The 24,931-nt window shown below is 48.6% G+C and overlaps 1 protein-coding gene and 2 long non-coding RNA genes across 4 annotated transcripts in view; 1 reads left to right on the plus strand and 2 right to left on the minus strand.

Moving 5' to 3' along the window:
- LOC115649769 overlaps positions 1–10,711 on the minus strand; it is a 71,768-nt gene extending 61,057 nt beyond the window's left edge. Inside the window, exon 1 of the long non-coding RNA XR_003999908.1 lies at positions 10,593–10,711. This is a non-coding gene — a long non-coding RNA (uncharacterized LOC115649769). The remainder of the gene's footprint in view (positions 1–10,592) is intronic.
- Positions 10,712–10,858: 147 nt separating this feature from the next.
- ANKRD9 (ankyrin repeat domain 9) lies at positions 10,859–13,863 on the plus strand. 2 transcript variants are annotated; one of them, XM_030558704.1, is made up of 2 exons: positions 10,859–10,940; positions 12,649–13,863. In XM_030558704.1, exon 2 carries the CDS (start codon positions 12,729–12,731, stop codon positions 13,614–13,616), a length of 888 nt encoding a protein of 295 aa, XP_030414564.1. In that variant the 5' UTR covers positions 10,859–10,940; positions 12,649–12,728; the 3' UTR covers positions 13,617–13,863. The 2 variants fall into 2 exon arrangements, with proteins under 2 accessions (XP_030414564.1, XP_030414565.1); XM_030558705.1 differs by lacking the exon at positions 10,859–10,940 and adding an exon at positions 10,999–11,014.
- Positions 13,864–13,965: 102 nt separating this feature from the next.
- LOC115649768 lies at positions 13,966–23,477 on the minus strand. Its single transcript, XR_003999907.1, has 3 exons — positions 23,005–23,477; positions 15,888–15,949; positions 13,966–14,888 (listed from the first exon to the last, which is right to left on the minus strand). It is a non-coding gene; the product is annotated as an uncharacterized LOC115649768 (long non-coding RNA).
- Between the last annotated feature and the right edge of the window lie 1,454 nt (positions 23,478–24,931).

The raw sequence follows: 24,931 nt of genomic DNA on the forward strand, positions 1-24,931 counted from the left end.
TCTTCAAGTCACCAGGGCCTGATGGAATGCATCCTACAATATTCAAGGAGCTGACTGAGGAGATATCTGAGCTATTAGCGATTATCTTTCAAAAGTCATGGAAGACGGGAAAGATTCCAGAAGACTGGAAAAGGGCAAATATAGTGCCAATCTATAAAAAGTGAAATAAGGACAAACCGGGGAATTATAGATCAGTCATCTTTACTTCTGTACCCAGAAAGATAATGGAGCAAATAATTAAGCTATCAATTTACATACATTTAGAAGATAATAAGGTGATAAGTAACAGTTAGCATGGATTAAGTCAAGAAGAAATCATGTAAAACCAACCTGACAGCTTTCTTTGACAGAGTAACAAGCCTTGTGGATGGGGGGAAGTGATAGATGGTATATCTTGACTTTAGTAAAGCTTTTGATACTGTCTCGCATGACCTTCTCATAAACAAACTAGGGAAATGCAACCTAGATGGAACTACTATAAGGTGGGTACAAAACTGGTAGGAAGACTGTTCCCAGAGGCCATGTCTACATCTAAAATTTTGCAGCGCTGGTTGTTACAGCTGTATTAGTACAGCTGTATAGGGCCAGCGCTGCAGAGTGGCCACACTTACAGCAACCAGCGCTGCAAGTGGTGTTAGATGTGGCCACACTGCAGCGCTGTTGGGCGGCTTCAAGGGGGGTTCCGGGACCGAGAGAGCAAACCGGGAAAGGAAACCAGCTTCGCCGCGGTTTGCTCTCTCGGTCCCGGAGCCAGCCAGCAAACCGCAGGGAAGGAGACCTGCTTGCTCGGGGTTCCGGGACCGAGAGAGCAAACCGGGAACGCCGCGGTTTGCTCTCTCGGTCCCGGAGCCAGCCAGCAAACCGCGGGGAAGGAGACCTGCTTGCTCGGGGTTCCGGGACCGAGAGAGCAAACCGGGAACGCCGCGGTTTGCTCTCTCGGTCCCGGAGCCAGCCAGCAAACCGCGGGGAAGGAGACCTGCTTGCTCGGGGTTCCGGGACCGAGAGAGCAAACCGGGAACGCCGCGGTTTGCTCTCTCGGTCCCGGAGCCAGCCAGCAAACCGCGGGGAAGGAGACCTGCTTGCTCGGGGTTCCGGGACCGAGAGAGCAAACCGGGAACGCCGCGGTTTGCTCTCTCGGTCCCGGAGCCAGCCAGCAAACCGCGGGGAAGGAGACCTGCTTGCTCGGGGTTCCGGGACCGAGAGAGCAAACCGGGAACGCCGCGGTTTGCTCTCTCGGTCCCGGAGCCAGCCAGCAAACCGCGGGGAAGGAGACCTGCTTGCTCGGGGTTCCGGGACCGAGAGAGCAAACCGGGAACGCCGCGGTTTGCTCTCTCGGTCCCGGAGCCAGCCAGCAAACCGCGGGGAAGGAGACCTGCTTGCTCCGGGTTCCGGGACCGAGAGAGCAAACCGCGGCGAAGCTGGTTTCCTTTCCCGGTTTGCTCTCTCGGTCCCGGAACCCCGAGCAAGCAGGTCTCCTTCCCCGCGGTTTGCTGGCTGGCTCCGGGACCGAGAGAGCAAACCGCGGCGTTCCCGGTTTGCTCTCTCGGTCCCGGAACCCCGAGCAAGCAGGTCTCCTTCCCTGCGGTTTGCTGGCTGGCTCCGGGACCGAGAGAGCAAACCGGGAAAGGAAACCAGCTTGATTACCAGAGGCTTCCTCCTTCCACGGAGGTCAAGAAAAGCGCTGGTGAGTGTCTACATTGCATTACCAGCGCTGGATCACCAGCGCTGGATCCTCTACACCCGAGACAAAACGGGAGTACGGCCAGCGCTGCAAACAGGGAGTTGCAGCGCTGGTGATGCCCTGCAGATGTGGACACTCTCAAAGTTGCAGCGCTGTAACTCCCTCACCAGCGCTGCAACTTTCTGATGTAGACAAGCCCAGAGATTAGTTATCTGTGGTTCACAGTCAAGCTGGAAGGACGTAATGAGTTGGGACCCAGAGGGATCAGATCTGGGTCCAGTTCGGTTCAATATCTTCATCAGTTATTTAGATAATGGCATACAGAGTACACTAATAAAGTTTGTGGATGATACCAAGCTGGAAGGGGTTGCAAGTGGTTTGGAGGATAAGATTAAAATTCAAAATGATCTGGACAAACTGGAGAAGTGGTCTGAAGCAAATAGGATGAAATTCAATAAGGACAAATGCAAAGTACTTCACTTAGGAAGGAACAATCAGTTGCACACGTACAAAATGGGAAATGACTGCATAGGAAGGAGTACTGCGTTAAAGGGATCTGAGATTCATAGTGGATCACAAGCTAAATATGAATGAACAGTGTAACACTGTTGCAAAAAAAGCAAACATCATTCTGGGATGCATTAGCAGGAGTGTTGTAAGCAAGACCTGAGAAGTAATTCTTCCCCTCTACTCTGTGCTGATTAGGCCTCAACTGGAGTATTGTATCTAGTTCTGGGCACCACCTTTTAGGAAGGATGTGAACAAATTGGAGAGAGTCCAGAGAAGTGTGGCAAAAATGATTAATGGTCTAGAAAACATGACCTATAAGGGAAGCTAGAAAATATTACAGTTGTTTAGTCTGGAGAAGAGACGACTGAGAGGGGACATGATAACAGTTTTCAAGTACATAAAAGGTTGTTACAAGGAGGAGGGAGAACAATTGTTTTTTTTAACCTCTGAGGATAGGACAAAAAGCAATGGGCTTAAATTGCAGCAAGGGCGGTTTAGATTGGACATTAGGAAAAACTTCCTAACTGTCAGGGTGGTTAAGCACTGGAATAAATAGTCTAGGGAGGTTGTGGACTATTCACCTGCTGCCCACAGAGCCAGGGCTGGGAGCTGCAGCCTGATGCAGAGCCTGCCTGCCTATGAGGTGCAGGTAGGTGGCCCCAGCTGAGCAGGTGCTGGCGAGGGTTGATGACCCAGTGCCTCCCACCCCCCGCCCTTAAGGCAGGTAAAAAGTGATGGGGCCAAGGCTCCCTGGCCCACCCTGTTCTGGCACCCCTGCACTACAGCTATGGTCAAAATTGCCTGGGCCACTCAGCTCCACCCAGGGATCCTCCCCTGACCAGTGGAAAGCAAGGGGCCAGGCCCCGCTCTCTTACCCCAGTGGTGGCTCCTCCAGGCTCACAGCAGCAGCCAAGTCAGCCCCGCTTTGGGGACCGGGGAAAAGCAGAACCAAAAGCACCCCCTTCCCATGCTCCCCACTCCTGCCCTGGGCTCTGGCTGAGGCCACTGGGCCCAATCCTGTGCCACCCATTTTTGTGCTCCCTTGCCAGCTCTGCACTTGGGGCAAATGCCTCTCTTGCCCTGCCCAAGTTATAACCCTGGAAAATTGCAGTAACCAGCTTTTTGGTGTTCAGTCAATATTTCTGACCTGAGACTATAGATCTCCTTAAAACTGGATTTTTCAGTCAAAAACCAGACACCTGGCAACTCTAGTCACATCCCTAAACTGGCATTAAGTGAGACGATTATTAAAATTTGGCCTCTCCCATTTCTTGTTTCTTTAGATTAGTGTTTCTCAACCTGGGGGTCGCAATCCCTGGAGGTCACAGGATGGGTTTAGGGGGTTGCAAGTGCAGGGCTGGCATTAGGGGATGGCAAGCAGGGCAATCGCCCAGGATCCCACGCCATAGGGGGCCCCTCCAAGCTAAGTTACATCCTTTAGTTGGGCGGCAGGACTGGGACTTGGGCTTCATATTTGGTTACCAGCATTACTGTTGCTCTTGTGGAACTATTTTCCCTCCTTACCCTCGAAGAAGGACTATGGGGTGCTTCCTGCTTTTGTTCTGCTTGTTTGACCTCAAGTTTCTCTGTGTTGCAGTCCAGGAGAATTTGATAAGGTTCCCCTGTCCTCTTGGAGCCTGTTAATGCCATTCCTTATTTGGCTAGTGCGGTTGCTGATGGCAGATGGGATTTCTTTGTCCTTCTCAGGCTGCCAGAGAGGTCATAGCCTGGGAAGCACTGGTTCTATTTGTTACTATATAAATTGTAGGTGTTTCCAGCTCTTTCCCCACATTAAATAGATGTATTGTACACTTGAGGAAGTATTACCAAGTTTGTGATGTAACATCCCATTTCTTCATGGCTTTCAGTTTATTAAACCAGACTGAAATGCAGGCAGAAACAGATAATTACATTCTGTATGCTCTCCCCCTAAACCATATGAGCAACATAAGCTTTCCAAAAACAACTGCTCCTTTTATTGTCCATATTCTGAACTACTGCGCAGCTAGGAGAGCAACATTGAAATCATAACTCACTTGATTTTGCGGGGGCTTCTCTGCCCATAGTATGTCAATTCCAAGATGTATGTGAGGTGCACAGTATGCTAACAACACTGTAACATATATATATATATATATATATATATATATATATATATATATATATATATATATATATATATATATATAATAAAATGGGAGCTAGGAGATATTTCCTAAGATTTCCAAAGTAAAAATGCAAGCTAATATATCTGAGAGAAAATGAACAAAAGTACAGCTATTCAAAGGGAGGGAGATATACAGAAGTGAGATGCCTTGTACTGGAAGCCTATATTCAGCAGTTACATAATATGGTTCATAGTTAGACTTGAAAGGATTAGATTTTTATCAGTAAACGCTGGTAAATATCAGTTTCACTGTACACACACAAATCAATGAAAACATTTCCATTAATGATAGTCAAAATGTACAGATTGGCAAAGTAAGAAAACTGCTGCTCGAGAACTTATTAGAATTTGATTTAAGGCTATTTATTTTATATATTTTGACATGTGATGTTAACAATTTGCATTTTAATCATTATAAAACTTTTTGAATCTCAACATCTGCTGTGATTAAACATTTATTGTCTAGCACTCACTACAGACAATTTCTCTTAACTGAAAATTGAAATAGATAAACATTGAAAAAATGCTTAAGACTCATAATCTGATACAACTATGGAAATTTAAATAGATGAAAATTTTAAAATGTTTAAAAATAAATGACATTATCTGCCAAAATGATAACAAAATTGTATTCTGCTCAGCTTATTCATAGTCTTGGGATCATATTGGATCTATTGCATTTCCTGGCATCTCAGGAGGCACACAGTATCTTTCATAACTTGTATTCAATTTCGTATATATACACTTCCTGCTAATTACATTGCACTTACATTTCAATTCAATCCTATTATTCAGTCACTGGTTAATTTGAACAAAAGCTCAGGATCAAAATGATAACTATTTTAAAATAGCTAAACCTACATCCTTTATTTTGAGCAATTTTGAAAGTATATATATTATGAGCTGCCTAATGTAAATGTGTATCACTTCCCTCTGCTAGATAGAATCAGAACTGATCAACTGTGTGTCATAGGCCCTATATTGCAATCAGGCAAACTGCCTCTGCTCTTGAAGCAGGACGATCTGAGTTCTATCCCTGTTGTTGCCACAATGTATTAAGTGGCTTGGGTGTACAACATACTGACAACTAGGGCATGAGTACTGGAGGGGAGGGGGCAAAGGGCCATTTCCCCATTCTTTTAAATAAAGGGATCCATGCCCCCTCACTTTTGAGAACTTGAACTTGGAAGGTGTGCAACAGGGGGTCCAGCCCTTCCTCTGGCCCCTGATTGGAGCTGGGTGACATAACAATGTAGCGCCATCCCTGCTGGCATGACGCAGGGGTGACTAGGTCAAATTTGAGTGAATGTGAGTGAGTGGTGTTGCTACTCCATGTACCAGGACATAATGCAACTCACTGAAATTTGGCCCAGTTGACCCTCTGTCATGATTGAAGGGGGGCTGGGCCAAATTTGAGTGAGTGGTGTTGCAATCTGACACATGGGATCATAATGCCACTCAGGTTTGGCCCCTTTTGGTTGCTTCCTCCTCTCCCCCACTTTTGCAGTCCTTCTGGCTCCCATGAACAAGGGGTACCATGTTCCCATCCCATGTTACTCATTTTTTCACAAAAGTTTTGTTTGTGGAAAGCAAATTTGAGCCCATGCACAAGAGATATGTTTTGTGACTGCACAAAATTTGCTTTGTAATAGAAACAAATATATTTTGAGCAGAATCTGGGATGCTTTATAAAGGTCAAGCCATCCACTCAGGTGGGGAAAAGAAACAATACCATGTGACTTCGGTGTCCAGTCACACAGCTGAAATATTGAATTGAGACTGTTGAATACCCGAAGTCTCAGCGAGAACAGTTTGTAAGCAATCCATAGGCTATCTGTTTGCATAAAGTATTTGTCCAATTACTTTGAATAATAAACATATTATTATAAATTGCACTGTGTTGGTTGATCATGCTCAGACAGGAAAGAAAGCTAAGTTTGCCAAACAAATTTGTTTATTGCAAATAGTTTGCCCAGCTGTAGTGACAAACCATGATATCCATGATATCATTAATTTGTTAAATATATATTTTACACACACATACACTGCCTTATTACTTCAGTCTAGCCTATTTTTATCCCTTTGAATTAAGTAACTGATCTTGTTACATATATGATCATTTGGTGCTTATCTCAGGTTCCATAGCACATGACAGTGCTTAAAGCATCAGTGTAACTAAATTGGAATAACACAACTCTTATATGTGATGAAGACATGCATCTGGCGAAGTGGGTATTCACCCACAAAAGCTTATGCTCCAATACGTCTTTTAATCTATAAGGTACCACGGGACTCTTTATCGCTTTTTACAACTCTTAGGGAAAGTCTACCTTTAAAACGCTGCGCAGCTGCACCAGAGCAGCTGCGTCGCTGTAGCACTTCAGTGAAGACACTATTGTGCCAACGGGAGAGCTTCGTCTGTCGGTGCAGTTAATCCGCCTCTATGAGAGACGATAGCTTGGTCAATGAGAAAAGCTCTCCCATTGACAAAGTGCTGCCTATGCTCAGAGTTAGGCTGGTATAACTGTGTCAATCAGGGATGTGGATTTTTCACACCCTGGAGTGGGAGTGATTTAGTTATACCTATGTCAATTTATAGAGTAGACCTGACCTTAGTTATGGTAACCTTTTATTACCATGTGCCTTCCTTGGGATACTTTTTTCCTTCAGTCTCATTCAGAATTTTGGCTCGTTGTTAAATAGCAATTTTCTGTAGCCATTGATTTAATAAAACCTGCCTAAAGTGATTGAAATTGATCCAAATAAAGGTTGGAGAGATGTGTTATTCTTTTAATATAAATGAGTCTGTTCCTGAGGTTATGATCCAACTGAATGGGGGATCAAATTAACCAGTGATTGAATTAACAAGATAGCATTCTATATAACTAAAAACAACACCATGAAATTGACCATTATAAATTACCATGATGAACATTGTTAAAGTTTAACATTGGTTTCTAGGGGAAAATAAACCCTTTGCGTACTTCAGTTTTGAAAATTGCCTGACAGTATATGCTTTATAATAGTCCTTGCATTCAAGTGGATAGGACATTGGCCACTGAGCATTTAGCAAACTTCATAATGGAGACCAGACCTGGGCCCAAGTCCCAGCAAAGCTTGGATCCTTACCCAAAAGCCCTTACAGCTCCAGGATGTCTAGATGTGGGATTTTTGTTTAAGCCTATACCTGCTGGAATCTTATACATTAGTCAAACTGGAGCTGCAAAGGTAGTATAAAAATACCCAGTGTAACCAAAATTAAAATTTTTGGTGAGGGAAATAGCATGCAGAGAGGCTTCTGTGGTTAAAGCACTGGACTGGAACACAGGAGTTTTAAGTTCAGTGGTTTAGAGAGAGTTCCTGGCTCTGGGACAAGTCACTAATCTCTCTGGCTGCCAATTTCCCATCTGTATAATGATACTTCCCCTGGCTGTCTTGCCTATGTAGATTGTAAGCTCTTCAGGGCAGGGATGGTCTCTTGCTATATATAGGTGCAGCGCCTAGCACAATGAGCCCTGATCTTGGCTGGGTCTCTAAGTGCTACTAGTACAAATAATAATGGTAGCTGTTATTTGGCAGTGTGCTGTCACTGGGTGGGGCTTTGAGATTTCCTGTTCCTTTGGTTAAACCAGGGGTCTCAAACACAGGGCCCACGGGCCTCATGTGGCCCGCGAGGTAATTTTCTACGGCCGCTGCGCCCTCCCTCAGCGTTTACTTAGAGCAGCTCTGGCCCAGCGTGAACTGGGGGCTGGGCAGGCTGCCTGCTCTGCCCCTGCGCCGCTCCGAGAAGCGGAAAGAATGTGGGGGAAGAGAGGCGCAAGGGTGTGTGTTGATGCTGCTTCAGGCACCGCCCCCAGCAGCTCCTATTGGCCACAGTTGCCCGTTCCCAGCCAATGGGAGCTGCAACAGCAACACACACCCCTGCACCCTTGCTCCCCCACATTCCAGCTGCTTCTGGAAGCGGAGCGGCGTGGGGGCAGGGCAGGCAGGGAGCCCTGCCCCCATTGTGCTCCAGGCCACAGCCCGCCCCCCGAACCCCTCCCGCCCCCCGAACCCCTCCTGCCCTGAGCTACTTGCCGCACCCTGACCCCCTGCCACACCCCTCCTGCACCCCAACCCATTGCCCTGAGCCCCCTGCCACACCCCAACCCCCTGCCATACCCTGCACTGAGCCCCCTGCTGCATCCCGCACTCCTACCCCCTTCCCTGAGCCACCTGCCGCACCCTGCACCCAACTCCCTGCCCTGAATCCCCTGCTGCACCCCAACCCCCTTCCCTGAGCCACCTGCTGCACCCTGCACCCAACCCACTGCCCTGAACATCCTGCTGCACCCAAACCCCCTTCTCTGAGCTGCCTCATGCACCCTGCACCCAACCCCCTGCCCTGAACCCCCTGCCACACCCTTCACCCCTCCTGCAGCCCACACCCCAAGTCCCTGCCCTGAGGCCCATGCCGCACCCCGATCCCCTGCCCTGACCCCTGCCGCACCCCGATCCCCTCCTGCACCCCACACCCCAACCCACTGATCTGAGCCCCCTGCTGCACCCCTTCTGCACTCCGATCCCCTGCCGCACCCCTCATCTCCAGGGCCGCCCAGAGAATTCAGAGGGCCTGGGGCCCCCGCCACCAAATTGCCGCTGAAGACCCGGCACTTCGGCGGTGGGTCCCGGAGCAGAAGGACTTCCCGCCGCCGAAGACTGGAGCAGAAGAAGCTCCAGGGTCCCGGGCTCCGTGAGAGTTTTCCAGGGCCCCCAGAGCTTGTGAAGGACCCCGCTCCACGGGCCCCAAAAAACTCTTGTGGGGGCCCCTGCGGGGCCTGGGGCAACTTGCCCCACTTGCCCCCCCTGGTGGCCCTGCTCATTCCTCCTGCACCCCACACCCCAACTCCCTGCCCTGAGCCCCTGCCACACCCCACGCCCCTCCTGCCTCGCCTGGCGGCAGGGAGGGGGTGGAGTTGGGGTGGAGATTTCGGGGAAGGAGTTGGAATGGGAGCAGGGAAGGGGTGGGAAGAGCCAGGGCCTCATAGCAGGGGTGGAGCGGGGGCAGGGCCGAGGGCAGTGGGGGCAGGAGGTGTCAGTAATGTGGCCCTCGGGCCAATGTACTAGTCCTCACGTGGGCCTCATGGTCATTTGAGTTTGAGACCCCGGGTTAAACTGTGTCTAGAAGCTGGGAGTGAATTATATCACATGAATAGTATAGTGCCAATCCTAGGCTGTGCTGTCTGGCTGCTGTGAGCAATAGCTGCTGCTGACCTCTCCTGGAAAGCACAGATAAACATTTTCTTTAGAAATATTTCTCTTTGTTTGAGTTCCTCTGTTGCTGCTGCTGGGTCCCCACCAAAAGTGCTCAGCCTCAGTCTTTGTTTATAACATTGCCCCAGCAACTAGCTGTCAAACAGAGCCTTTTGACTTCTGATGGGGAAAGAAAGAAGCAGCAAGGGAGTTTCCAAGCTTCAGGACAATGCTCTTGATGGAAACCAAGTAAGGGTTTCCTCTCTCTCCCCAGGGAGCAGATCTCCCTGCCTCCTCCCACGGCTGATCCTTCCCCTCTCTGTACTCCTGACATCCTTATGCTGCTGGCTTGCCTCCTCTCTAGGCCACCTGCCCAACTTCCTGCCTGCAGCAACTCTGGGCTCCATGCTATTTCCTTTCTAACTAGTGGTCCTGCCCCTTGGTGCACTGCCTGCCTCACAGGATCATGGCCTTGGGAGGCTGCAGCCGGGAGGGAGGGCAGATTCAGCTATTTCCTCCGTCCCCTTGTGGGGACCCTCTCGTGCCCCTGCAGGGGGATGGATTAATAGGCAGTTTCCTCTACCTAACTCGCCACGTGAGTGCTTTAAAGAGCAAACCCGACTTTGTCACAGCGAGAAGGAGGGGGGGGGCAGACACCCCTGCAAAGAGACCCAGCCCTGCCCTGCCCACTTGCGCTCGCCAGTCCCAAACCTCGCAAGGAAGCGTTACAGAGGGGAGAGGGCGGGGGAGGGATTTTGCTGGCCCAGCTCAGCTGCGCTGTCTCTGGACTAGACAGACACCTGGCCCGGTCCTGGCACGAGCCCTCCCGCGTCCCCACCCCTCGCCGGACAAAAAGCCGCCCGACAAGTTTCTTGGAACTTTGCCTGCCCTGACGCAAACAATGGTGCAGGGCCCCATCCTCCCGGGGCAGCCAATAGGCAGCTGGGGGACCCGGTTGCCACCAATCAGAGGGAGCTGGACAGTTCCCCGGTCCTGGCTGACCTTCAGCCGGCTGGCGTGGGGGGGATAAAAGAGCCCTGAGGCGGGAGCGGAGGTTTGGCTGCTGCAGCTGCTGCTCGCTGTCCCTCCCGCCTTAGAGCCAGGCAGAGGCGGCGGGGACCCGGCGCGGCCAGAGCCAAGCGGGGGGGAGCGCGAGTCCCGGGGGAGCTGGCCCCGGCAGCCGCCGCCGCTCGGGGGGCTCCCGCGAAGCGCCGCCCCTGCTCATTCATTGAAGCCCCAGCAGCGCCTGGAAGCCGGGGCTCGGCAGCGGCCCGGCCAGGCGGCAGAGCGGGTGCCGAGAGAAGCCCCGCCGCCCCCGGGAGGGCGCCGCTGCCCTGCGCGCAGCCAGAGGTGAGCGCCGAGCCACGGCTCCCCCCGCCCCTGGGCTCGCTGCGCCGCCCCCTGCGCGCCATGCCCCGCCACCGGTGTCCTCTGCGGAGAGCGCCGGGCTCGGCCAGGGGCTGCCGGGCAGGAGAGTCCGGGGAGGCTGCAGGGAGATGGGAGACTCGGGAGGGAGCTGGAGGGGCGGGGCAGGAGAAGGGGCTCGGCTGGGAGGGACAGGAGCGGAGAGAGGAGACGGGGGGACAGAGAGAGGCACCTTGGGGAGGGGAGGGTATCGGAGCTGGGTGAGTCGGGGGAGATTTGGGGACGAGGCACAGGGAGCTGGGTGAGATTTGGGGATGGGGCACAGGGAGCTGGGTTATGGGGGTGAGTGGGGGGAGATTTGGGGATGGGGTACAGGGAGCTGGGTTACAGGGGTGAGGTGGGAGATTTGGGGATGGGGCACAGGGAGCTGGGTGAGATTTGGGGATGGGGCACAGGGAGCTGGGTTATGGGGGTGAGTGGGAGGAGATTTGGGGATGGGGAATAGAGAGCTGGGTTACAGGGTGAGTGGGGAGGAGATCTGGAGATGGGGAATAGAGAGCCGGGTTACAGGGGTGAGGAGGGGAGATCTGGGGATGGGGCACAGGGAGCTGGGTGAGTGGGAGGAGATTTGGGGACAGGGAACTTGGTTATAGGGGGTGAATGAGGGAGATTTGGAGATGGGGGAATAGGGAGCCAGGTTACCGGGGTGAGTGGCCAGAGGTGAGGGGTGAGATTTGGAGATGGGGCACAGGGAGGGGGGTGAGTTGGGGGAGATTTAGGGATGGGGCACAGGGAGCTGAGTTACGGGAGAGGAGTGGGGGATGGGGAACAGGGAGCTGGGTTATGGGAGTGAGGGGGGAGATTTGGGAACAGGGAGCTGGGTTACAGGGGGTGATTTGGAGATGGGGAACAGGGAGCCGGGTTATGGGGGTGTGTGGAGGGAGGGCCTAGGGAGCTGGGTTACGAACAGTGAGTTAGGGAGATGGAGACTTTATAAAATTTTAATTTATATTAGCCTGTGATGGGCTGAAATGTCTGTCAGATTTATCAGCATATTGCATTTCTTGTTAAAGTGGATTCGTTTGCTTGTGATTCCAGCTCTAGACTTCCTATCTTGCCCTTGCTTTGTTTGCCATAATTCAGACAAAGAAAGGCAAGGGGGTTAGTGCATCTCTAGCATTTTGTATATTATTGAAAATATGTCCCCTCCTGCATCAAAAATGTATAAAGCTAGAGCAACCCCAGCACAGTTCTTTCCACTTAGTATCTTTCTCAGGGTGGCAAAACATAAGCCTTGCTTACAAGCAAAGGCACTGTCTTAGCCTCTTGGATGCCAAAGTGAATCATTAGACACAGACCCTACCAGCTTGAAGATTGCCTCAAGGCAGTTTAAACAGGACAGCGACTGTGAGGAGACCTCTGTGGCCTTGGGAAAGAACATTTCAGTTTGGACCAGACTGGTAGTTCAGTTTGCTGAACTGATAAATCTGAATCAGCCCTGCCCTCTACATAAAAGTTAGAAATGAACTGTGATTAAAAGCACAACCGGAATTGGAAAAGGGGAAAAAAAAGAACAGGGCTTTGCTGGGGAGAGGTGTGTTACTGTACTGCCGTCAGGTTCACTGGGGGTGGGGAATGACTGACTCACTACCAATCATTAAATTGCATTTTTGGTTTGTTTTTTTTTGGGAAGTGTTTCCATAGGTCTTGGACCTAATGAGGTATTTTGACAACGAAGTGGGGACAAGCCCCTCCTGAAACCCAAGCTCAGCGATGCCTTGGAAGGTCAAATGGCTGAATAGCTACAGCAGCCACAATTCCCAGTCCCAAAAGCAATGTAGGAAATCCTCCTTCGCCTTTTACCAGGCAGTGAGGGACCTGCTGCCTGTGTGGCTTCTGGAGGACATAAGAACAATGGAGGCCTTTCACTGGGAGGAAGGCGGAAAGGTGAGCACCTATTCTCCCTCTGAGGCTCTTCTCTATGCCCTGGTGCACAACCACCAACCTTATGCTCAGTACCTACTGAATAAGTTTCCTGAGAGCGCCCTGGCCATACCCAGCCAAAACTTCAGCTGCTGCCAGTCATCAGCTCCTCACCTGGCCATGGCAGTTCGCTACAACCGCACCCACATCCTCTTCAGAATACTGAAAGCCATCAGAGGCTTTCCAGAAAGAGAGCGAGCCAACTACTTGGACCGCAGGGGATGCAGTCGCGTGGAAGGGAGCAAAACTGTCTTGCATGTGGCCTGTGAACTATTGAGACCCGAATGTTTGCTTCTATTGCTGAGTCATGGGGCATCCCCCTGCTTACATGACTGCACTGGGAATACCCCTTTGGACATATTGCTCCAGCAGATTTCTCAGACCCCAGCAGTTAACATGTGCACCAAACTCCTCTTGCTAGACTCCCTTTTCCTCTTCATGCCTCAGGAACTCCAATTTTCAATGAAACAGCAACTGCTGGACAATCACCAGCCCTGGCAGGACCTTTTGGGAGAGAACAGATTCCAGTGGCTGGCAGGTTTAACTCCTACATCTCTGTTCATCACGGCTATGCGTGTCTTAATCAGGAGCATTTCACCTGAACAATTCCCAGAGGCACTGGAAAATCTGCCTTTGCCACAGTTTCTGAAGCCTTTAGGCTTGAAATTGAAGAACTAGGGGATGTACTCAAGAGCCTCAGCTTGTGTGGTTTTGGCAGCTGTGGGGCAATGCTCTTGTTTTAATTAGAACATGTTTTTAAAAGGATTGTATCTGGCACTTTACATATCTTTTTATTTAAAGATCATAGTAGTGAGTAATTTTCACACCACTTTTTATAAAAGTATTATATGGTATGTGTAACTTAAGATACATGGGTGTATATATTTGTAAACAGGTGTAAATAAACCAGTGGCAGATATGGCTGAAAATGGGAATCTAGTAATTTAAAGTTCTGATGTGACATATCCATGTGAGAGTGGTAGAGAGGCCCTTTGGTTCTGTCCTACCTTTTGTTTAAGCATGGCACAATTCTGGAACAAAACAATTTATTTTTACAAGTATCCTGGTAGGAGTTGTGAGGGAAACATTATATACATACACACACTCCCTTGCACACTAAGGTACGGGTGAAAAATTCTTGATCTTGTACAAAAACAAAGGTATTTTTAAAAGACTCTAAATAAGGATGGCAAAAATGGCCATGTGTATGAAAACCAGATTGTTTTCCCATAATGTTCTGTGTTCCCTTTGCCCTTCAGTAAAATCAGAGGGGCCTAGTTGTCATTTCTCTTTTTGCTGTGGAGGGAATGGCCAAGATTCGGTTAGAGGGAGGAAGGGGTAATACATCATGGTTTCATTCTCCCTCAATCCTGCAGAAGCACCTCCACATGAACACTGTTATGTTTGAGGCGCTATCATCTTAGGGGAGTGGCTGGGAAAAGGAGGAGCAGAGCTGGACAGAGCCATTCTCTTTGCTATTATCCTCCTGCAAACCCACAGGGACTTTTTTGTGCAAACTGATGTCTGCATTCTGTCATGTGGATTCTTCTTTGTCGTCATTCTCCATCGCCAACCCAAACATGTTGGCATAAGTTGTTGAAAAGCCTATGGCATCCTTAGTCTCTGTGGGTATTTAGGGAGCAGCATGGATGCACTGGACATCCACTTGAATATCTTGACCCTCAGTGAGTGACCAAAGATACATGGAATATTCCCAGAGATTTTCCAGACATCTCTGCACTGGGAGAGCTATGCCCTTGTCTGCTCTGCAAGGACCAAACCTTGCCTTCCCCCACCAGTCATTGTAATCTTCATGGCTTCCACAGAGTTTTCCACCTACCTTTGGCTCTACAGTAGGAGGGCATTAGCTGAGTTGTACGGTTTTTTTGACAACCAAGACTCTTGCCATGGAGTCAGTTATTATGTTAGAGATTTCAGCCTCCTAGCTCCCTACAGGGTGAGCACAGAGCAGAAGTGAAAAGCCCTTGTTTGAAACATAAATCCCTTTGATCATTAACAAGTTTGGTGAGAAAAACTATGAAAAACACAGAGCAAGAAACTGTAAATTACTCACAGTTCAGCTGAATAGATTATAGAGAGTTTCTCCAGTATGGAACTCCCCTCTTTTAAAAACATACAGTCCTATTGGATATATGAATAATGTAGGAAATACTAGAGGGTTGGTGTGCTTCAGAAATTTAGAGATGCAACAGCAGAAAAAAAATTGGTTTATGCTGAGGTAGAAAAAAAAAACAAGGTGATTGCTCAAGCTAACTAACACAGGAAATGCAGGTCCCTTGCTGGAAGGGGTGGCTTGAAATAACCAAAATAAGCAGTCTTTGATCCTCCCTCCCCCCGCCCCCATTACCTGAGGGATAACAATGCAGCCCCAGCAGTAGAATTCACTGAACTGCTCAAAGCCAAGAATGCCTCTCACAGCAGCATAAATACCTATATTGCTGGATTCTTCATATGACTATATCTTTCCCATTATTCCAGGAGTACTGCTGCATAAGTGCTCCTGGAATAATACTGCTGTATTTATTGCATAAATAAACTAGAAGATAAAGCAATCAGTTTTGCTCTCCGCTCCATAGACACACAAAAAACTAGCCTTCATAACACCGTGGGCTAGGGAAATATAGGGTTTTAAAAGGATGCTCGGAAGTAAAGAATTGATTTTTTTAGCATGTTTTCTATTCCACCCAAAGGTGTTTACTGATGAGACACAGCAGAATTTGAGTGGTTTGTGCTGTCAGCAGAGCCTGTACATGCAAGCAACAGCTTCATTCTCCAGGGTCATTGTATTAATATATTTAAAAACTAGGCTTAATAAAAAACTTATTCTCTTTCCTCTCACTTTTGCTGCTCCCCCAGCCCTCTCAAGGTGTAGTTGCCACTTTCCACAGCAATTACTCACTGCAATGCTAGTATGAAACTTTTACTCACCTCCCTCAGCAAGAAGAGAGGGTGTATTATGCAGAACAGTACACACCCCTATTGCTCCTTCCCTAGTAAAAACAAAAGGAAAGATTAACATGAATATTTTGTATCATGATCATTTCCCAGACAAGGACTGTCTCTAGGGTTTTTGCCGCCCCAAGCAAAAAAATTTTTGGCTGCCCCCACCCCAGTCCTGGGCTCTTACCCCCCCTCCCGCTGCCCCAGCTCTGGGCTCCCCCACACCAGTGCTGACTCCACCCGCTCCCCCCTCGCCTTCAGCCAGTCCGGCACTGGCAGGGTCGGGGTAAGCAGTGGGGCTCCCAGGCCGCGCCTCAGCCCAGAGTCCCTCCAGCCAGGGCTCCTGTCTCCAGGACCAGCCAGGACCCGGGAGGGCAGAGCCGGGGGATCTCCCCGGCAGGGGGCTGAGGAGCCAGAGCAGGGTAGCACCAGAGGGAGTGGAGCCCCGGAGAATGGGACATGGACCCCGCATGGCAGCGCCCCACCCTCTATGGCCCCACTGCTGCTGCTGCTTCTGGCTACCCTGCCGCAGTCTCTGGGCAGCTCGGGCAGCTTCACCCAGCCCCAGCTGTGGCACTGTGGGGGAGGGGGCGGCCACCCAGTGGCACCTGCAGGCGGTTCCATGTGCCCTGTGGGGTGGCCCCCAGGCCAAGTGTCCCCCACTCAGCCTGCCAGGCCCAGCTACAAGGTGCAGCGCTGCTCCCCTACGGCACAAACCACAGTGGCCTGAGGGCGCCCCCTGCACATGACGCGCTGCTGCTGCCAGGGCCAGCTCTAGGCTTTTGCTGTTGGAAGCAAAAAAAAAAAATAAAGGCCAGAATGCTGCCCTTGAAAATGTGCCACCCCAAGCATGTGATTGGTTTGCTGGTGTCTAGAGCCAGCCCTGTCCCAGATTCCTGTAACCATGCCTGCTTGATTTGAGAATACCAAATTCAGGACAAACTACTGGAAAATAGTGCAGACACACCACAAAACTGGTGGTTATTCTCCCATAAGATATCCCAAACCAGCAACAAAGTAAACTTCTGTTTCACCACACTGGCTAACATGGAGTCAGACGAATAGTGGATTGGATCTGTTCTTGCAGCATAATTCCTGCATGTCTTGTGTGATCTTGCCATGAAGCTCTGGCAAATGTTTGGAACCCAGTTAACATCAAGTCAATGTAGATATTAATATTCTCCATAGTATAGGTACCTTGGCATTTAGCCATGAAAGCAGTATGGTGGTGTGCCTCAGTTTCCCTTCTCATACAGCATATTAGGTGTGCAATGTCTTTTTCCCTGTGTTCAGTTTCAAGGCTGGTTACAGGCTCTAACTGTGAAACATCCGTATTCCAAGGCCTTTTAACATAAAGGCTTCTAGCACATAGCGAGTTCTTATGTATCACTCCCAACATGTTCAAGAGTTTTTCCAAAAGATCATGCACATTGTACATTCTTACAGTTGTTGGTATCAGCAACACATTAGTCACAAAAGATAATATTAGCATTAATATTAACATCAAATCTATTACAAGTGTACATTTACAAGCATTTTTGTTATGCCATGCCTTTAAATTAAATTAATATCAATATCCTGTCTCCTAGAACCTTGAAAGGTCATTGTGTCCAGCCCCCTGCCTTCACTAACAGGACCAAGTACTGATTTTGCCCCAGATCCCTAAGTGGCTGAACTCACAACCCTGGGTTTAGCAGGCCAATATTCAAACCACTGAGCTATCCTTCCCCCTTTTTGCTCAATACCTTTGGAGTTTTGGCACTTTAGGGTTAATCCTGCAAATGGAAGCCACAGGTTAAGTTTTTCCTTTCCTCCCTGTCCTGTAGGGTCAAATCCTAAGCTCTCTTGCTTAACAGAATCCACTGGCTGGTTAGGTGTGTCCTTTCAGCTAAGAGCTATGGGTAAGTCTCTTTCTCTCCCCCGCCCCCCCTCAGTTAGGAAATTTGCATCAACACAGAGACACTCACTTGTTTACTAGTTTTCAGATTCTTAACCATTACCAATTCCAAGGCTGGATTCTGTCTCAAAGAGATACCACCCATTTTCACTAGCACGTTAGACAAAGTTTTTTTGTCCTTCCATTACCACCCTCTGCTTCCACAGGCAATCAGATGTCACGTCCACTGAGAGACTACAAGACCTATCCAAAGTGTCTAGAGATGAGAGTTTGCTTGCCATCCCCTGTATTCTCGAAAGATCAACTGCACAACTGTCCTGCTCTGTAGATTGAGTTACACAATCTTCCCTCCGAACCTGAGACACAAACTGTTTCCTTAAAGACTTAACATGGAGACATTCATGTCCCAACACCATTGCCTCCCCAAAACACTGGTCAAGCACAGCCACTTGGGCATCATAGGACTGTTCAAATTCCCTGACAATTTTCATTCCATATGAAACCTCAAAGCTGGATCAGTGGATCCATACACATCAGAAAGACTCGGGCAGTTAGGAACTGAAACTACCTTAAATCAAATCATTTCCACACCCTTCAGTTGCAGCAAACTGCTTGCAGAAACTATCATGAGAATTCTCCCTAGCAGACACAAACTTAGGGTATGGCTACAGTTGCAGCTGTACAGCGCTGGGAGTTAAACCTGTCTTCGTACAGCTGAGTAGGGAAAGCGCTGCAGTCTGTCCACACTGACAGCTACCAGCACACTGTTGTGGCCACACTGGCAGCATTTGCAGCGGCATTGGGAGCGGCGCATTATGGGCAGCTATCCCAGCATTCAAGTGGCTGCAATGTGCTTTTCAAAAGGGGGGCATGGACAGGGCCGGCCTTAGGATTTATGGTGCCCTAGGCGAGATTATTAAACTGGTGCCCCTGTGCCTGATCTGCTCTTAGCAACACAAACATAAGCTTAAAGTATTGGAAAACTTGCCACATTCACATTATTAAAACCAGTTTAACTTAATGAAGCACACTGTAATGCTGATGGACTAGCACTAAAGAAGCAGCACTATAGAAAAAATTCTGATATGACAGAATGATGCAAATAATATATATTTTTTAATTTATCAAAATTTTATTGGAAATTTATATGAAGAGGTATTGAAACAAAGATTTGTTTTTAATTAAAAGCAATCTTTCTGGCTTTTTTGGCTGCAAAATCAGTAATAATGTCATTGTATGACAAAGACAAAGTTGTGTCTTGTTCGATCGCAAGAACAGCAAGACCAGTCAAACGTTCCTGACTCATTGTAGAGCGGAGATAGTTTTTAATGAGCTTTAGTTTTGAGAAACTCCGTTCTCCTGATGCTACTGTTACAGGAATTGTCAGTAGAATACGAGTGGCAATGTATACATTAGGATATATGTCAACAGGTTTGCGGGTATGAATAAACTGTACAATGTCCATCACCGATTTTGCATGTGGCAACATTGATGACAGTGTACTCAATTCTTCGTACAGTTCAAGTCCATTTAAATCAAAACTATCACTATGCTTCAGGAGGCTCTCTAGATTCTTGCACTTTGTCATTAGTTGCTCTTGTTTTCCTATTTCGTTGAATTTAGTTATGTCATACAAAAATCCAAACTGTTCATGGTGTACTTGCAAGGTATTAAACCTTTCATCAACAGCAGATACTGCTTTATCCATCACAATATTAAAAAATTCAACCTCAAATTTCTTTTCTGGATCGTCTATGGGCATGATCTGCTGTACAGATTCTTCACAAAGAAGTGTCCCTGGCCTTTTTAACTCATATTAACTATGTATTTACTTTATGCAAGTTGGAGAAAACATTGTGAAAACGTAAAACATTGGCCCACTCCCTGCCTCAAACCAAACCTGTCACTAATAATTGTCAACAACTTAATTTTCTGGTTTTGGCTAAGATATTGATTTAAAAAAAAAAAAATATTGAAATTAGATTCAGGATTGTTAGCAAGAATTTTTGGCAAACAAGTTGTTAAATGACAATCTAAATGGCAACACAGTACTGCTTTCATGCTTGGCTCACCCCCCAGCCCGCTGGTCCAACAGCTGCAGTAGAGGAGGAGATAGGTGGAAAACTGCAGGACCCCAAAATCCACCTTTTGGGGTGCAGAGTGGCAACAGCAGCAGCAAACCCTCAGGTCCAATCACACACCAATGGGCACCACCACCAGCCTTATGGACCATGGTGAAGTTAGCACAGCATCTGATCTCAGGAACAGGGCACCCATGGAGCCACAGCAGCTCATCCTGCCCTGTGCAGCTCCCCTGGGATGAGATGGATCGCTGGCAGCTGCCAGCCTGGGGGAGAGGCGCTCCCCAGCTAGGGTGGCCAGATCCAGATGTCCTGATTTTATAGGGCCAGTCCCGATATTTGGGGCTTTGTCTTATGGCACCAATTACCCCCACCTAGAGTGACCAGACAGAAAGTGTGTAAAATCAGGAGAGGGATGGGTGGGGGTGGGGGGGATAAAAGGAGCCTATATAAGAAAAAGACCCCAAAATTGGGACTGTCCCTATAAAATAGGGATATCTGCTCACCCTACCCCAATCCCCTATCCTGATTTTTCACACATCTGGCTAACCCCAGCCAAACCCTGTGTGACATTCTAATTCTGGCTGCCTGCCCAGGAAGTGTGTTACTTTCACTTTCATTCCTCAGCAAGCAGCCAGCCAGCCTCTCCTCCCTCCCAGCACTTACTCATAGACTCATAGACTCTAGGGCCATGTCTACATCTAAAATTTTGCAGCGCTGGTTGTTACAGCTGTATTAGTACAGCTGTATAGGGCCAGCGCTGCAGAGTGGACACACAGCAACCAGCGCTGCAAGTGGTGTTAGATGTGGCCACACTGCAGCGCTGTTGGGCGACTTCAAGGGGGGTTCGGGGAACGCGAGAGCAAACCGGGGAAGGAGACCAGCTTCGCTGCGGTTTGCTCTCGCGTTCCCCGAACCACCCTGCAAACCGCAGGGAAGGAGACCTGCTTGCTCGGGGTTCGGGGAACGAGAGAGCAAACCGGGAAAGGAGACCAGCTTCGCTGCGGTTTGCTCTCGCGTTCCCCGAACCACCCTGCAAACCGCAGGGAAGGAGACCTGCTTGCTCGGGGGTTCGGGGAACGAGAGAGCAAACCGGGAAAGGAGACCAGCTTGATTACCAGAGGCTTCCTCAGGTATGCTGGGATACCTGCTTATTCCACGGAGGTCAAGAAAAGCGCTGGTAAGTGTCTATACTTGATTACCAGCGCTGGATCACCAGTGCTGGATCCTCTACACCCGAGACAAAACGGGAGTACGGCCAGCGCTGCAAACAGGGAGTTGCAGCGCTGGTGGTGCCCTGCAGATGTGTACACCTCCTAAGTTGCAGCGCTGTAACTCCCTCACCAGCGCTGCAACTTTCTGATGTAGACAAGCCCTAGGACTGGAAGGGACCTCGAGAGGTCATCGAGTCCAGTCCCCTGCCCTCATGGCAGGACCAAATACTGCCTAGCCCTGACGGAGGGGAGGGAGGAGAGAGAGAGGGGTGCTCCTGGGGAGGAGGGAGAAAGGAGGGGGTGCTCCGTGGGGCAGGGGGGAGAAGAATGGATGTTATGGGAGACAACAAAGGATACTGGCTCCAGAGCCACAACCTCACCTGACCTCAGCCGGGGGGAAAGAGTCACACTCACAGGTGAGCTCCTTTCCCAACCCCCACCCCCTCCCCTTCCCAGAGACCCCAGCAACCAATCCGGTCCCTCAGACTGTGCTGCATTGGGCTCTCTCTAGGACCCAGCAGCCCTGCTTCTACACTGTCTGGGCTGCCTGCAGAGTGGTGCCCCCAGGCAGTGTGAGGCCCTACGCGGCTGCCTATTCTGCCTATGCCTAAGGACGGCCCTGGGCGTGGAGTGTGACAGGGAGCGTGGGGGAGAGAGAGAGCGAGTGGATTTTTGGAGCTGACACTGTGTCAGCAGCTGCCTTGCAAGTTCTGACCCCTTCCCCACCCCTTTCTCTCACTCACTGAAAGCAACCAGCAACTGTTTGTTTTTTTCCTCACAGACCAGATAAGCAGCTGCTCCGAAAGAGACCCCCCACTCCCGCCCGCCGTGCTGCTTCTCTCCTCAAGCCCCCTCCTTCCCGCTCTCCTCAAGCAAACACTAGCTGTGGGCGTTCCAAAGGGAGCTCCCTGCCTCTGCTCATTCACAGCAAACAGTAGCTGTGTTTGTTTTTTTGATAAGCAGCCTTGGGAGCCCGGAGTTCACAACAAAATAAAGAGAGTAATCTTCACTTAAAAGCATTATGGGAAGCTTCCAGAGGTCAGTAACAGCGTACTAAGATTATTCCCTATTTACACTGGCACCCCAGCGCTGCAGCAGCAGTGCTATACTCTTTATTCCTCTCGTGGAGGTGGAGTACAAGCAGTGCTGTAGCCATGGAGATACAGCGCTGTATGTGCCTTGCCAGTGTGGACGGGGAGTAAGTTACAGCGCTATAAAGCCACTAACAGCACTGTAACTCTCAAGTGTAGCCAAGGCCTTAGGAACATTTCCTTCCTGGGTTTTAGTTAAATCCAGAACCACCTTGGGCAACTGACAAATTCTCAAGTAGCATAAGCTGAGAAGCACTTTCCGTCTGCTCCACAGACAAAAAACTAGAGACACGCCCTTTTGCAGCAGATACTGCTATTCTTAACAGACAAAAACTGGAGTTATCCTTTCCTCTGTCCCAGCACCTATGGCTGATTTCAGACATATACTTGGAAAGTGGGACAGTTTCCTTACCAGGCAGGTTGCCACTCCCAACAGATAAACTGCTATTCTCCACATTATACTGAGCTACTTTGAGCAAATCACTTCTACCTTGTTCAGGCTTACTTTCACAAGCTTCACTTGCCAACAATCCATCACCCACAAAAAATCTACCCTTTTCATCCTCAATTATGACTTTAACATGACTTTAATTCAGCTTTAATCTGCTCTAGAGAAACATTGTCCTGATCAATGAGTGCTCTCTATGCTTTATCTAATTCCAGATTAACTTCTGAGATATTAGATAGATATTCAGAAACTTCATTCACAAACAGCTTTTTTTGCACAAATAGCTATTTTCATCCTTCCCCAGGTTAAAGACACCCTTTCCCTCGCCATAGCAATTGGTTAAAACACAGACTTCGTAGAGTCATACAACATACCAACATGTTATAAACTGGACTTCCAAGACGATACCGTTTCTGCTGTTCTTCCATTGCTTTTTTGATTTGGAGCTTCAGTTTGTCCACTTCTGTCTTAGCTTGCAGAACTTCTATTTGCCTCCTCTAAGCTGCTTTGGCTCTCTCTTCAGCTTGCTTGGTTCTCTTTTCAGCTTCTTTTTCCAGCTGGGCCAAGGCTTGCTTCTCTTGCAGTCAAAGTTCTACCAGTCTTTGTTCATGTTCAAGACACAGGCTCTCTCTCAGGGCTTGTAGTTTGATGGCTTCTGCTGATGCCTTCTGGCTAATGGTCATTGATCTTTAACATTTAAAACTCTTAATATCAACATTCAAATTTTGAATAGGTGTGGGGTTCTGATCCAAAGCTTAACTGACTTCGTTCTGTGGATCCTGCCAACTACGCTACTGTAACCATGCCTCTGTTGGTGTCACTAAGCATAACCCTATGTAACTCGGGAGGGTGGAAGGCCACAAGAGTATGGAGCCTTCCTGGTTTTAGGCCTCAGCAGACAAGAGTCCCTCCATGTTTGAACTTTAATCGACCTAAAAGGCCAGGTGTAACAGCCGTTATCAGTTGCAACAGTTCTAACTGGTCTAAAGCAGAAATAATGAGGCCTGTGCACCTTTAGCAGAAGGACAAAATAACTTGCAGAAGGAAAACTTACTAACGAGCTGCCGCGGCCAAGATTACTTAATGCACCTGCACTTACGTAATTGCTACAGGGGGAGGAAGGAGGAGGAGGGAGGGGAAACGGGGGATTGCTAGTCAGTGAGAAAAGTTCTCATAGATATAAAGGAACAGACTGCTTGTTTTAGGTGTGCTTGATCTGAGTCAATCTCCCTGCACCGCTTTGAGATCTCAAATAAACTTGGTTTGCTTCTCCACCCTGGTGTGTTTATTGGCGCGGCACACCAGGCGACGGACCCCCCCGCTGTTGCTTGGCCTCAGGCAGTTATCTGCCAGCAACACCTCTGTGGCTCACAACTGAGAATACCAAAGTCAGGACAAACTGCTGAGAAATAGGGCAGATACACCTCAAAACTGGTGGCTATTCTCCCATACGATAAACCAGCAACAAAAGTAAACTTCTGTTTCACCACACTAGCTAACCAAGTCAGAAAAGCAGTTTCCTTAGGTATTCCAGTCCTTGTATCACCACCAAAAACACCAGACTTAAAGATGAGTGGTTCTTTAAAACCAGTTTCATCCAATAAGAGATTTTTCTGATCCCAAAGGACCAGCCACACACCCAGGTCAATATATAACTCCAATCTTACCCAATAATCACATTGTTGCCAATCCTTTAGTATCTAAAATCTAAAGGTTTATTTATAAAAAGAAAGAAAGATGAGAGTTAAAATTGGTTAAAAGAATCAAATATATACAATAAATGCACAGTTCTTGGATCAGGCTTGTAGCAGTGATGGAATAAACTGCTGGCTTCTTCAGTCTCTGGTTGCTTCCAAATCACTGGAAGATCCTCAGTCCCTTGATTAGAATGCTCCCATCAGTATGAGTTCATAGTCCAGAGGTTTGAGCAGGAAAGAGGCAAAACTGAGATGTTTCTAGGGCCTTTTATAGCTTTTCTCAGGTGAAGAGAAACCAATTGTTCTCATTGTGGAAAATTACAGGTGACAAGATGGTGTTTGGAGTCACATGGGCAAGTCACATGCCCATGCATGATTTTGTTTAGTCATAGCAGAAGCCATTACTCACACTCTAGTTGTTCATATGAAAGTCCATCTGGTGTGGATGGGCATCTTTCATGGTCCATTGTGAGTTAAGTGTTCCTTGATGGGCCACTTAACTTGAATAGTCCCTTCAAGATGTGCAGGCCAAATACCTTGTGGATGTTACCCCAGGAGCAAACATATTTGAAATACAGGTATAGAGCCAATTCTTATAACTTCA

The sequence above is a fragment of the Gopherus evgoodei genome, chromosome 4 (assembly GCF_007399415.2).
Source record: "Gopherus evgoodei ecotype Sinaloan lineage chromosome 4, rGopEvg1_v1.p, whole genome shotgun sequence".
Taxonomy (NCBI): Eukaryota; Metazoa; Chordata; order Testudines; family Testudinidae; genus Gopherus; species Gopherus evgoodei.